The 14750-nt window shown below is 37.1% G+C and overlaps 1 protein-coding gene across 4 annotated transcripts in view; it reads right to left on the bottom strand.

The window, feature by feature from the left end:
* Positions 1 to 14750, bottom strand: part of ARHGAP20 (Rho GTPase activating protein 20) — a 133027-nt gene that overhangs the window by 9154 nt on the left and 109123 nt on the right. For all 4 annotated transcript variants that reach the window (XM_032285638.1, XM_032285639.1, XM_032285641.1 and 1 more), the window contains 3 exons: positions 6414 to 6592; positions 5071 to 5232; positions 585 to 694 (listed from right to left, as the gene is read on the bottom strand). In XM_032285638.1, coding sequence (XP_032141529.1) covers positions 585 to 694; positions 5071 to 5232; positions 6414 to 6592 — 451 coding nt within the window. The remainder of the gene's footprint in view (positions 1 to 584; positions 695 to 5070; positions 5233 to 6413; positions 6593 to 14750) is intronic.

Below are 14750 nucleotides of genomic sequence, written 5' to 3'. Positions count from 1 at the left end.
TTCTACCAGCAATTTCCCTTTGCATGAGTAGAAACAGTACTTGCTTTGTGATCAGACTTTATTTTGCAACTCTACTTTTCCTTTACACTTTTTAAGAAGTTAACTGCCTCTCTGCTGTGCTTCCACAACACTCTACAGGTATCTCTTCTAGCACTGATTGTACTGCATCATAATTCTTGGTTTTTCTACCTACTTTACCAGACCGTGAGTTCTGTGAGAAGAGAGAATCGGTCATTTTCTCTGTATGATTTCAGTTGGTGAGTGAAATATATGATGAGTTGTCTGATGAGTAAATATTTAGTTAAATATTTACTAAAATTAAGATCATAAACTGAAGATTGGGCCTACAGTGTTATCTAGTGGACTAATGGATTTCAGCTCCTATCAGAATCAGCTATATGGAAGGTATACAATGTTCAAGTATAAGATTAAGGAGAAAAACAGTAACAATGACAAGCTAGCATAAATCTATTTTTGATCTGGCCCACATGGATATGACTTTGATAGCTGTCATTATTTTAATAAATAACCTTATCAAATGTTTTTAAAGCATTTTTGAGACACGGCCAAATTAGAGTAATTACCTTTGAACAGTATTTATTTTTTCTTCATCATTTCCTTGATCCATTACAGAGACCCAGTGATCATAGAGATCTGATGAAAAAATACTTCCTGGAATATTTCGCAGAAAATCCTTAAATAGATGGAAAGACAAAATTTCAAGTCATTATCCTCATGCCAAATATGTATTAGAGAAAGTAGAAGACATTTTGTTGAAAAGTTCTCTTAAATACTCTTTTCTGTGAACTACACGGAGCTCTGTGTCAACTCTCCAGTGACTTGGGGACACAGAAATATGTACTTTGATTTTCATATATATATATGAAAATTATATATATATATAATATTATTATATATATATATGTATAATTGCAATTTAGGATCTGGGGTACATGTGCAGAACATGCAGGACTGTTGCATAGGTACGCACATGGCAATGTGGTTTGCTGCCTCTGTCCCCATCACATATATCTGGCATTACTCCCCATATTATCCCTCCCCAATTCCCCACCCCCTACTGTCCCTTCCCTAGTCCCCCACAACAGACCTCAGTGTGTGATGCTCCCCTCCCTGTGTCCATATGTTCTCATTGTTCAACACTCGCCTATGAGTGAGAACATGCGGTGTTTGATTTTCTGTTCTTGTGCTACTAGCAGAAATCATTGGGATAACTGAAGTCTTCATTATGGTGGGAAAATAAAGGACAACCTATTTGGCTAAAACCTGTCTGCATACATTTTAGCAAACTAGTATGATATGACAAAATCTAGCAGTAAACCATCCTAAATTCTTTTTCCCCTGTCCCTTAGATGGCTAGTTCAAGGAAATGAACGGAGGTGTCTATTGAAGTTCATAGTTTGGTAGTCATCATTCAGTCATTCTATATGCATTTATTCATATATGCCACGCACTATTTATTTAAGTTGCTAGGGATGAAGAGGTGAATAAAAGAAAGTCTCTGTTATCTTAGAACTTTATATTCCAGTGGTATTATCACACAATTGCATCAAGACGTACTTAAGGTTTCTCCCTGTAGTCCCTGTAGAAAGGCTCTCATATATTCGGGGAAAGAGAGCGTTTCAGGTGATAGCTGGGTTCTAGAAGCTTGGGCAGCACAACTATGCCTGAGGTACACTAAATTACATGTCCACAGAATATTATCCTTTCCTTGGAGACCCTATTCTGCTGAGACCATTGGCAGGGCTGAGTGTGGTAAAACTGAACTATGGCATAAACAGGAAATAACCAAAGGCATTTGTTGTTGAGCTTTTGTTGTTTGGATTTTCTTTACAAAAAGCTTAAAAACAACTAACTGTGGTTCTTGTCCTCGTCCTACAGAGTTGATTCGAGGCCAACTGTCTCTCTTGCTTTTGGTGTGGCATTACCAAGGTCAAGCTTGCAGTCTAATCTCCACTTTAGTAAACTTTAGGCAGAGTAAACTAAGTACTGTGTTTGAGCACTGTACCCATGGTTGGCTACCCTCTTGCAATTTCCTGCTTACAACATAAGGAGAGGTGAAAGTCTGCAATTGGGCAATTTTAACTCTTGCTGGAAAACCAAATCAATAATTTTATCTATGTGTCTTAGGCAAAACACAACTTGTTGCTTAGACATCATGTTTATAACAGTAATATAGAAGCTGTGGTAACTTCTTGTTACAATTAGCTGATTATGTGGGCATCTTCCCCACTTGCTTATGAGCTCCTCTAGGGTAGGGGAAAACCCTTACCTTTTTTGTACATGTCAATGCCAAGCACGGTCCTAGCCATAGTAGAGGTCATTAGTGAACTGCTGCTATATTGCATATTGCCAAATATTAATGGGAGCCAAGAGAAGGTCAATCAACTGTAACTGAGATTTTAAGATAATTTGAAAAGCTTCTTTGTAGTCATGTCACTTTATTACCATATCTTTTTTTTTTTTTTTTTTAGAATATTTAACAAGAAGGAAGGTTGACTAATTCAAAGTCTTCTTCTGTTCTATTATATCTTCTAGCAGAAATGTACCTTCATGATTGAGATTCAGGTATATCATTACAAAAGTTACCTCTTTTTGGGTAAAGCTATTGAATTTTCAGTTACAAACTAATTTTAGCTGCTGTACCCACTTTAGAAGTTAGATTTAGAAGAGGAAAAATCTGTTATTTCAAAATGGGGTAGGGACAATAGCTCTCTTTTAAAATCTCAGTGGAAAACATACTTATGATCTGTCTTGAAGAAAAACATCATTAAATCTTAAACCTACACTTGAAAGATAATAACTCGTAACATCTCAATGAACTCTCCCACAGCTGGAATAACAAGTTACGAAATACAACCACCATCACAGCTGAGAAGGATGTGAGAGCGATTCTAAACTGCAATTGCTAACTCACAGCACTTAACTGAATGTCTCCTCTCCTCCAAAACCAGAGCCAAGGCCATCAGCAGAACCCCAAAATTCATTTGAGATGAGATACTGCAGAATTAAATATGAACTTTTCCTTAAAGGTCTGATGGATCAAAGTTATAGTGTTTCAAGCAATTTTTATCCAATTATAGTTTGAAGAGTTAAGCTATAACTTAAACTTCTATTTGAGCAAAACCAGCATAAGTGAAAAATTAAAGGAAAACTTAAGCACCACTTCAAAACAGACTCAAAAACAAGAAACAACTCTCAAAACTTTTGGTAAAAATTATCTCCCTTTCTGCAACCACTTGGAAGAAAATGTGGTAAAACATATGATAAACTGTTAATTACTTGTAACTCATTTAACCAGACTCTTCAATCATTTGGATCATTTTTTGTCTTTTGCTTATTTTTGGACAAATATTTAACTCTTCTAGAACCACACTTCTTTGCAATAGTAACAGTTTAGCACAAAATTTTAAGAAGTACAGTGCTATGAAGAATAGCATAGTAGAATTTTTTTTTTCCTGCAGACATTCTTGGTCATTAAAGAAAATTTTTTTTTAAACACAAGCTTTACCTTTGTAAACTAAGAGACATATATAAAAAAGAAAAAATTTATCATGCATAAAAAACCTTGGCATATATATCTGGCTAAGTATACCATACATATTTTTATTATGTTCCAGGACTGAGGAATAATCATAAACCCTGTGCAAAACAGATGAGATAACCTTAGCTTGAGTCCTCCAGCTCTCTTGCATATTTAATTGAAAAAATCTATAGCAAGGTTTGTTTAAGAGCAGACATGGCTTATTTATACATAAAGTCATGAAGTGACATTCCATAGCACCTGGCCACTCAGATGGAGTAAGGGTAAGCAAGAATTTTCTTCACCATATTTTCCCTAACTTAGTTTTCACATTTCAGCCTGAGATACAGGCTGGGGGCCTTGTCTCGACCGCTAGCTCTAGTGCATTCCAGTCCTTTGGGAGGTGGGAGCCTGATGCAGGTCTGTAGAAGATACTGCTAGGGTCAAAAGCTCTGCTTAAAGCTGGTGACTCTAGGTTTTCCAAAAATGTAGATCATTTCCAAGAATGTGTGGCAGAAAACATTTTAGAACTCTATATCTCTGTAACTATGGATGTGACTTACGTAACAATGGGTAAAGTGTAAGAACCATAAAGAATGCCAAATGTGGTAAAAGTAAAAGAAAACATAGATGCTGAAGTCACTCCTACTCTGCTTTTAAAGTAAAATGCATTAGGCCAGTGTGGTGGCTCATGCCTGTAATTCTAGCCCTCTGGGAGGCCGAGGCAGGTGGATCACCTGAGGTCAGGAATTTGAGACCAGCCTGGCTAACATGGTGAAACCCCCTCTCTACTAAAAATACAAAAATTAGCTGCACGTGGTAGCGCACACTTGTAATCCCAGCTACTCAGGAGGCTGAGGCAGGAGAATCACTTGAACCCAGGAGGCGGAGTTTGCAGTGAGCCGAGATCACACCACAGAACTCCAGCCTGGGTGAAAGAGTAAGATCCCGTCTCAAAAAACGAAAAAAAAAAAAAAAAAAAAAAAAAAAGTAAAAGACATTAGGGGACAAGGGAAGGCATGATGATTATGTAAATAAGTAAAATTTTCAGTGATCTCAGCAATTTTTTATTTCAATTATGAGGCAAATGTTTATTATGGTAAACTTCTATAATTATTTTCAAACGTTTAATGAATGTTTATATTTGAAAATTGCCTTCATTAAGAAAGTAGTGAGATAGTGAGGAAATCATCATAAGCAGGATGTCTGTTTTGGTATACATGTGTTTTTTGATTTTTTAAACTTAAATTTTTGTTTTTTACATGGGGTGGCAGAAGTAAAGATGAGATTAGTGTGGGATAAAAAATTTAAAAAGCATATGTGATATGTCATATCATCAGTGGTAGCTTTTAAAGTCTAATGCTGACTTTGTGAAATGTTTTTAAAACAATTTTTAGTGTTAAAAATTAAGTTAATAAATCTATTATGGGTCTTTGCAGATAGAAATAATGCTCATAATGAAAAAGTAAAACAAACACCCTTTCTCTAGAGCTACACCATGGGGTGGATAAGAGGAGGACTCTTCTTACCTTTAAGACAGATGCTATCACAAAAATAGATTCACAGTCTAGGTGTACTTCAACTCCAGAATTCAATTTCTCTTTTAGTTCTCTGCAGGATTTCACATTGGCCGATTGCCTGAAGATGCCTTTGGTGAGGGGTCCTTTTTGATTAAGAAAGAAAAGCATATCCTATGGGGAAGCAAAGGAAAATAAACAAAATGGCACTTCACACACACGGGAATGTATGCTCACCCTCTTTGGATGCCAGAGGCTAGGGTGTGCTAGGGTAAAAACACTAAGGGATTGGAGCTAAATAAACAGCTGGAAAAATTAAAGTCACCTTTTTGGAGAGTAGAATGGTGGTTACCAGGGGCTGCTGGTGGTGGTGAGGTTTCAGAGATGTTGGTCAAAGGATAAAAAATTTCAGTTAGGACGAATAAGGTCAGGTGATCTATTATATAGCTTAGTGATTATAGTTAATAATAATGCATTGTATTCCTAAAAATTGCTCAGAGTGAATTTTAAGTGTTCTCTAATTTTGCTTTCTATCTGTATGTCCTCTGCTTACAGTGTAGGAAGAGAATGGGTTCTGAAGACAAGCAATCCATGGGATTCAGAACCCAGTTACGCCACTTAGGTGCTGTGTAACCTTGAGTACAGTACTGAGGCTTTAAAAAAATTTGTAAAGTAGGGATGGGATGATGACATGATAATAACTATCCCCTAAATTTGTTGTGAAGAATAAACAATAAAGTGGGTCGACAAGTGTCTGGCATTTATAGATGCATAATATAGTATAAAATGCCATACATTGAGTATAGTGCTTGAAGGATACTGGAGACTCAGTAAGTACTGATTAGCACTGATTATTTAAAATATCAACTGGAGATGATATAAACTCAGTGGCTGTCATCTGACCCACTCTATATATAAAAGATAAATAAATGCCAGGGAATGTATCTTTATGCATGAGAACTTGAAATAGAAATAAAACGGATTTAAAAACCTAAGTATAAGTTTGAATAGCTTCTGCTGCTACAATGATAAATGACTTTCAGAACAATGTGATGTTCAAGAAAGAATTTGTGAGGAATAATACGAATTCTTGGTCTACAGAGCAAATTCTACTTTATCTAAGCAGGCTGACATGGCTCTTTCATGAAATCAGTAGACTAGATTATCTCTTCCTATTATGTCTTCCTTATTTCACGGTGAAACCAGATTTTGTTATTTGGAAGAATAATAATGAAGATTCTTAGCCAAAGACAGTGGTGTCTATAATTTTTCCATATGGGCACAGATTTACCTCTCAGATCTCTCCTTTCCCAAGCACCCTTTCCCATCAGTTGACAGGCCAAAATGAGCCTTACCAAGACAGGTTTGGGCAGATTGTCGTTCTCACAAATATTTGGCAGAGAAATTCCAAAGAGCTCTCCTGGCATAGGTGATGTTGGCGATGTGGGCAAGTTGTCCAGGTGAGTGCTAGAACCTCGCCAGAAGGCCCAGTTTATGATAGATCTTCTCCTTTTAAATGTCTTATGGCCTGAATCTAAGGAAGAAGTGAGCTCATTAGAAAAATGAGTTTCATTCACTTAACGTTATTTCTAATTCTATGGTATGCTTGTTGCTATGGCTCAAACAGAAAAAAAATGCTTATAGATAGCTTTTGTAATCAGTAATTCAACCTATAAAATTTCATTATGGTATCTTATAAATGAAGGGCGAATTAATGAAGGAAGAATCAAATGTTTGGGTTCTTCTCCCATCCAGTTTTTGGACATCACTGGTCTGTTTACTTGAGTTTTGGCACTACATTTTCAAAGGTGAAAGAAAGACTCCCTTATTGAACTGTAACAACTAACAGCAAAGAGTGTTTCATATGAACACATTTATTTTCCTGTTTTAAAGATGAGATTAAGCATACGAAAAGGTTAAGACTATAGTTAAATATTGAGAAAGAAGAAAGTGTGAAAAAGGGTAAGGTAAAGGGGGAAGGGGAAGTAGGAGTAAGACAAGGACAAGATGAAAGGGAAAAGGAGATAGGGAAGAAGGAAGAAGGGGGGAGAAGAAAGAGGAGAGGACTTTTCTCTGTTAAGATGTTCTTTAGAAATAAAGAATGCTTTATTATCTGATGTCCTACTCTCCTTTTGAGAACACAGACAGGAAGCTAATGTCCTAAAGTTTTTTCCTTTCTTTGCAACTGCAGACTTTTATGTTTCCTTTCAGTTCCTGACTTTAAAGTATGTTTAAGGCAGCATGGATGGACACAAACATGAGTGAGACTTGCCCTTACTGATGAAGTTTGTAATCTAATTAGGGATAAATAAAGAACTGGTCAGGGTGGGGAGAAGGGAAAATATGTTAATAAATATAATGTCATAAGGTAGGAAAAAAGTACTAAAAGCATTCAGAGTAAAGTAAATCACATCTTCTCAATAAGAGGGAGGGGTGATCCTGGGGGTGTTTGCATTTGACTTGGATTTTGAATGAACAACAGTTTAACTGACGGAAGGCATAGTGCCTTCCGTCAAGTAAGTACTCACTAAACCATTATTAAACAATAATTGAAATTGAGAAGGGATTTAAGCAGAAAAAGACAAAATGAAAAAAATAGGCAGAAGTAAGAAAGGTCAACAGTAAGGTATGGTTTTATGCCATAGTGCCAAAAGGTTTTTGGTGCCATTTGTGTCTAATTTTAATATGAAGTTAAACAGGTTTGCTTATGATTTAATATGTAAAAAACCTCTTTGAGGTTCTACTTTTAAAGGTAGCTGACCTCTGTCCCCTCTTCCCAATAGATATACACAAGAAATAGCCATAAACTCTGGAAAGCCAGCCAAAATACACCTAGCTGAAGGCACCAAAGAGCAACCAAAAGAAGGTAGATACTAGAGGTAAAAGTGGGACACTTGGACAAAGGGAATGGCATAGCACTGGGTGAGTTTTCTAATCTTACAGCTTTTAGGCTGAAAGCAGGCCCCAGGTTAATGGGGTGACTAAAAGTTGAGAAGAAACCTGTACTCTTACTGGCTTGAAGAACTAGAGAACGAAGACAGAGGTACCCACAGTTGGAAAGCGAAGGGGGATACTAGAAAGAAGAAAGCCTGATAGTGGGAGCCCTAAATATTGTATATAAACTCTGTCTACATCTCTGGCTAACCCCTGAAGCTTGCATTCATGGGGGCAGATTCAAAAAAGCTTGCAATTAAGGTTGACAGAACTGAGATTTGAGGAGCCATAATGCCTACGAAGTGCTCACTCATGGTCTGACTTCATTTTCTCCAGTGAGAGTACATGGGAATTTGTAATTAGACTGGCTGTGTGGTACTGTTCTTTATGACACTAAACTAAACTTACCCAGAGATGATGTTTCCAACATTCCCTGATAATACTGAAGGACTGATCTCTTCAAGGAGAACACAGTTGTCTTGTCATTTCAGTAGAATGACATGTTAATTCCAAACAAGTCTTCCATATTGTTTGGATATAATATATCTTAGCATTTTACTTACTTAAAATAACCTACTTAACTAAATATTTTAAAAGCCAAGTTGTGGGAAGATAAGTAAATAAGCAACATTTTACCAAATGGCCTTAAGGTTATCATCCACACTTTACTTTCTTGAAAAACCGCAAATGCATCATCAATATATACACACACACAGGTATGTAAAGCTCTTTGGCTCTAGAGTCAGGAGCCTCTCTAAATTCCCAGTTCAGACTCTTATTTGGACCAAATTACTTAACCTCTTTTCTTTCCTCAACCTTAAAATGAAAAGATATGACATATCCCTCAAAGGCAAAATGAAAAGATATGACTTATCCCTCAAAGGCTTATTGAAAGGATTGTATAGGACAATCTATGAAAACTACTACTTTGTTACAGCGATCTTGGTGAAAGCTGCCAAGATGCTAATCTCCTCCACACAAAGAAGACACCCTCTCTGCACCCACTCTCCATGTGGCTTCACAGCCTTCAGGAGGTATCCATATATGAAGGAATATCAATATTCCACTTAACAGTTTCTTCCTGCTCTGACATTCTCAACCTCCATTATAAAAAAACAAAACAAACAAAACAGAAAAGGAAACTACCGTAAACCTTTGCTGAAATCCAGGAAGGGGTTCCTTTGTGTCTAGCAAGGTCAGTCTGTGCAAATGTGTGTTTAAGATGTATGTGAATATACATGTTGAGTACTTATGCTCAGTCACAAATGCTCACATTTACCTGAATTTATTTTATTTATTTATTGTTATTATTTTTTTTAGAGACGAGGTCTCACTGTGTTGCCCAGGCAGGTCTCAAATTCCTGGGCCCAAGCAATCCACCCACCTCAGTCTCTCAAAGTGCTGGGATTACAGGCGTGAGCCACTGCACCCAGCCCTGATTTTATTATTTCTAAAACAATCAAAAACTTATTTGACTTTTTAGCTTTCACACACTTAACAAGAATGCTCTATTAAAAAGTTATGTACCCAGCTACCCTATGAGTGTTGACAGAGGATAAAGTAGAAATTGAGTTCTTTATCATAAATACTTTCAGCTGTAGCCATGCCTTTTGATATACACGGTAATCAACCTGAGAGTTTAGGATTCCTCTGGGACTGAGAGAAAAAAAATTCCATTAAAGTTTACTTTCTTGTAGAGCTTTTAATGCACAGATCTTACTTTCTAAATGTCACAAAGGCTAATGAAAAAACATGCTATTGCTATAAAAAATATGAGTGATGTAAAAGTAAAGCAAACTAAATTCAAATAAATCTAGCTTTCCTAAATGTGCCTGGCAAGATTCAAGTTAGTGTGTTTTTCATGCTTAAATTAGAGAAATGAATGTTAAAAATTACAGTTCTTAAAACTTTGTGCTTATATAATAATAATCATAAAAACAAAAAAACGTTAGAAATTCTACTCTGGAATATAATTCCCCAAATTAAGACTATCCCCACCTTTTTTTTCTAGAGTAGAAAATACAGAGGAGAATACTGGAATTACAGGGCAAACAAGTAGAAAAAAAGATGTATCTCATATTTTACCATCCACCATAAAAGTTCAATTCTAGTTCAGCCCTGGTCTGAAGCAGATGTGGAACCTACTCTGGGCATAGAGCTGTGTCTTCAGGTCAGACTGGAACTCCAAGAGCTACTTCAGATCACATTCAGAAAGATTCCATTTAATTCCAGAACTCTTCCACTCCACTCAAGTTTTTCCATACTAGAGTTGCATAAGCCATTCAATCTTTCATTTAATTTCTACTGTGTTTTATACACTAGACTAAGCCCTGGGATGAGTTCCCAGGCCTTAAGAAGCTCATTGTCTAAAGAGACAAGTAGATTATATTAACAGATAATTATAATGTGATTTTTTTTATGTTCCACTAGAGATACATCTAAAGTGCTACCTGTCTGAAGGAACAAAGATTTCCTAGAAGTAATAATGGCAGCAGTGGGCTGTCCAGAGCAACTGCTGCCATTGCACCAGCTGCAGCGGGGAGGCATGGACAGGGCTGCAGGCTCCATGGAGCTGGCAGGAGCTGGGGACAAGCCAGAGCCCTGTGGGTGGAAGGTCCCCGGGTGCCACAGCCCAAGCCATGACGATAGACCCTGGCATCCCGGGGCTCTCAGGACCTGGAAGCAGGCGGAAGCCCTGCCCTCCCAGGTACAGCTACAGCCACCTAAGTTATAGTTGCAAACCTGGGCTTCCCGCTCCATGGAGCAGGCAGGAACCCTGCCCTCCCAGGAGCTTCAGCTGCCCATCATGACTACAGAATGGGCCTCCCTGTGTTCTTGGGTCAGGGGAGACAATATGCTAATAGAAATAATTAGATTTTAATACCTTGCTTCCAGGGGAGGAAACAAGACATGATTTTCCACAAAGGAGACCATGCAAAATACCCATTTCCTACGACTAAGCAATTTAAGAATTTATGAATTCTGTGGATTTTAAATATACAGGCCACAAACAAGTGTGAAAGATTCTGACTATAACAACTGGCACTTGATAAATAAGGCAAAATTCTATATGTTTATACTATATGCTGAAAAAGAAGTATTAGCTCATTTTCCCCCATTAGAAGTCAGGTTAATAGCTGGTATATATGTGAAGAAGGAAGCACGAAGATACTCTCGCTCAAATTAGAACATGACAAAGATGTGACAGGCAAAAGAATAAAGACAAGCCAAATAAGATGGCTCTGTTACTTGTGTGAGCTCTCTTAAAGTCTGGTAGAATACTGAGACTTTAGCTAGAATGTTTTTAATTATGCACATTTTAATCATTTAATCAGAGGGCACAAACTATGCTCCCTGGACCAAATCTGGCTTGCCACTTCCCTGTGGATAAGCTGTGAGCTAAGAATGGCTTTTACATTTTTAAAAAGTTGAAAAAAAATCAGAATAATGTATAGTAACACATAAAAATTATATGAAATTTAAATTTTAGGCTGAGCGTGGTAGCTTATGCCTATAATCCCAGCACTGTGGGAGGCTGAGGTGGGCAGATCGCCTGAGGTCAGGAGTTCGAGACCAGCCTGGCCAACATGGTAAAACCTCATCTCTACTAAAAATACAATAATTGGCCAGGCATGGTGGCAGGCCTCTGTAATCCCAGATACTTGGGAGGCTTGAACCTGGGAGGCAGAGGTTGTAGTGAGCCGAGATTGCTCCATTGCACTTCAGCCTGACAAGAGTGAGACTTTGTCTCAAAAAAAAAAAAAAAATTCAAATTTTCCTGTCTAGAATAGTTTTACTGGCACGTGACCATACTCATTCATGTAATGTCTATGGCTGCTTTCACTTCACACTCAATGGCAGAGTTAAGTAGCTGTGACAGAGATGGTATGTGGTATTCTCATTACTTTGTACTGTTGCTCAGTGTACTACAAATTGTAGTGACCCTATTATATCTTGACTATTTCAAGAGCCACATGTATCATGATACTACCACATCTTATTTTTAAAAAATACTTATTATGTAAAAACAATAAAAGAAGAGAAAGATGGGACTTCTTCTAATGTTAAATTTTTAAGGGAAAGTGAAATGCGGATAACTTTGTTATGGAACTAATGGCAAAGTTTAATGTTTACTGTGAAATGAAGTAAAAGTTGTGGTTACAGAATATATGTCAATGGTTAACAGACCAATGGTTAATCACAATGGTCCCAACTTGCAAGAAAACAATGGATCAGAAAAAGAATATGTAAAATGAAATATATCATTACTGAAGAATCCCCTCACAAAAATTAAAAATGAGGCTACAATAAAAGTTAAGTTTCTGAGTGGCTCATTTGTTAGCCAATCAAGGAAAGCCATTTACATATTTACCAATGGTGAACTGATTAAATCTGTGTGCTTGCAGTAGATTAAGAAAGGGTCCAGAGAAACTTGATTTAAGATTATCAGCTTTTTAGTAAGAATAGATGATTGAATAGTTGAGGGCATTAGGAGTAATATCAATAGTAAACTAAAAAACAAGGCAAGTGACTTTCCTTGGTTCTTGATGAGGTGACAAATGTTACCAATACCACTAAGTTGTTTAGTCAAGAAGTCAATACTCAGTTTGAAGTAACTGAAGAATTAACCTTGAATAGTCTGCATAGAACAACTATGGGTGAGAATATTTTCAAAGCATTTGAGAAAACAACAATTCAGTACAACCTGAAGTAGAATCTGTTAAGATGTGTCATATTTCATGGTGGTGAAAATGTGTGGAGCAGAAAAGGTGTAATTTGACAAATGTAGAAAGCTTGTGAAAATTTAAAGTTTCTAATATGATTATTCATTGTATTGTTTTGATCAGTGGTACTACCTGAAAAATATGGAAATCTATCAAGTGTTACTGGATCAGTATTTCAACAGTGAACTTCATTTACCCTCATGGACTTAACTATTGTCAGTTCTGTGGATTTTTGATAAAAATTGATGCCAAATGTTAGCCTGCATTATGCTATGACACAGCATTTCAATGGCTCAGCACTGCTAAAGCTTCACGGTGATATTTTGAACTCTGGACCCAGACTGAACTTATGAATGAGAAGAACTGCCTTCAATCTCTATTAATGGACACTAAATGGCTTTGAAAATTAGTTTTTTATCAAAAGAGAGCCAGCATAGCCAAGACAATGCTAAGCAAAAGGAACAAAACTGGAGGCATCATGCTACCTGACTTCAAACTATACTACAAAGCTACAGTAATCAAAACAGCATGGCACTGGTATCAAAACAGAGATCTAGACCAATGAAACAGAACAGAGGCCTCAAGTAATGCCACACATCTACAACCATCTGATCTTTGACAAACCTGACAAAAACAAGCAATAGGGAAAGGATTCCCCATTTAATAAATGGTGTTGGGAAAACTGGCTAGCCACCAGAAGAGAGTAGGGGGCAAATATTCAATATCCTAAAAGAATTTTCAACCCAGAATTTCATGTCCAGCCAAACTAAACTTCATAAGTGAAGGAGAAATAAAATCCTTTATGGACAAGCAACTGCTGAGAGATTTTGTCACCACCAGGCCTGCCTTACAAGAGCTCCTGAAGAAAGCACTAAACATGGAAAGGAACAACCAGTACCAGTCACTGCAAAAACATACCAAACTGTAAAGACCATCGACACTATGAAGAAACTGCATCAACTAACAGGCAAAACAACAAGCTAGCATCAAAATGGCAGGATCAAATTCACATACAATAATATTAACCTTAAATGTAAATCGGCTAAATGCCCCAATCAAAAGACACAGACTGGCAAATTGGATAAAAAGTCAAGACCCATTGGTGTGCTGTATTCAGGAAGCCCATCTCACATGCAAAGACAAAGATTCAAAATAAAGGGATGGAGGAAGATTTACTTAGCAAATGGAGAGAGAAAAAAAAAAAAAAGCAGGCTGCGATCCTAGTCTCTGATAAAACAGACTTTAACAAAGATCAAAAGAGACAAAGAAGGGCATTACATAATGGCAAAGGGATTAATGCAACAAGAAGAGCTAATGATCCTAAATATATATGCACCCAATAAAGGAGCACCCAGATGCATAAAGCAAGTTCTTAATGACCTACAAAGAGACTTCGACTCCCACACAATAATAGTGGGAGACTTTAACACCCCACTGTCAATACTAGACAGATCAATGAGACAGAAAATTAATAAGGATATCCACAAGTTGAACTCAGATCTGGACCAAGTGGACCTAATAGACATCTACAGAACTCTCCACCCCAAATCCACAGAATACACATTCTTCTCAGCACCACATCACACTTATTCTAAAATTGAACACATAATTGGAAGTCAAACACTCCTCAGCAAATGCAAAAGAACAGAAACCATAACAGTCTCTCAGACCACAGTGTAACCAAATTAGAACTCGGGATCAAGAAATTCACTCAAAAATGTACAACTACAAGGAAACTGAACAACCTGCTCCTGAATGACTACTGGATAAATAATTAAATGAAGGCAGAAATAAAGATGTTCTTCAAAACCAATGAGAATGAAGACATGATGTACCAGAATCTCTGGGACACATTTAAGGCAGTGTCTAGAGGGAAATTTACAGCACTAAATGCCCACCAGAGAAGAGAGGAAAGATATAAAATTGACACACTAACATCATGACTAAAAGAACTAGAGGAGCAAAATCAAACTCAAAAGCCAGTAGAAGCCAAAAAAATAACTAAGATCAAAGCAGATCTGAAGGAGAAAGAGA

Source organism: Sapajus apella, unplaced genomic scaffold (genome assembly GCF_009761245.1).
Source record: "Sapajus apella isolate SASKATOON/1434 unplaced genomic scaffold, GSC_monkey_1.0 scaffold16, whole genome shotgun sequence".
Taxonomy (NCBI): domain Eukaryota; kingdom Metazoa; phylum Chordata; class Mammalia; order Primates; family Cebidae; genus Sapajus; species Sapajus apella.
Note: the sequence above shows the minus strand (reverse complement) of the source record. Positions and strands in the feature narration are given on the sequence as shown.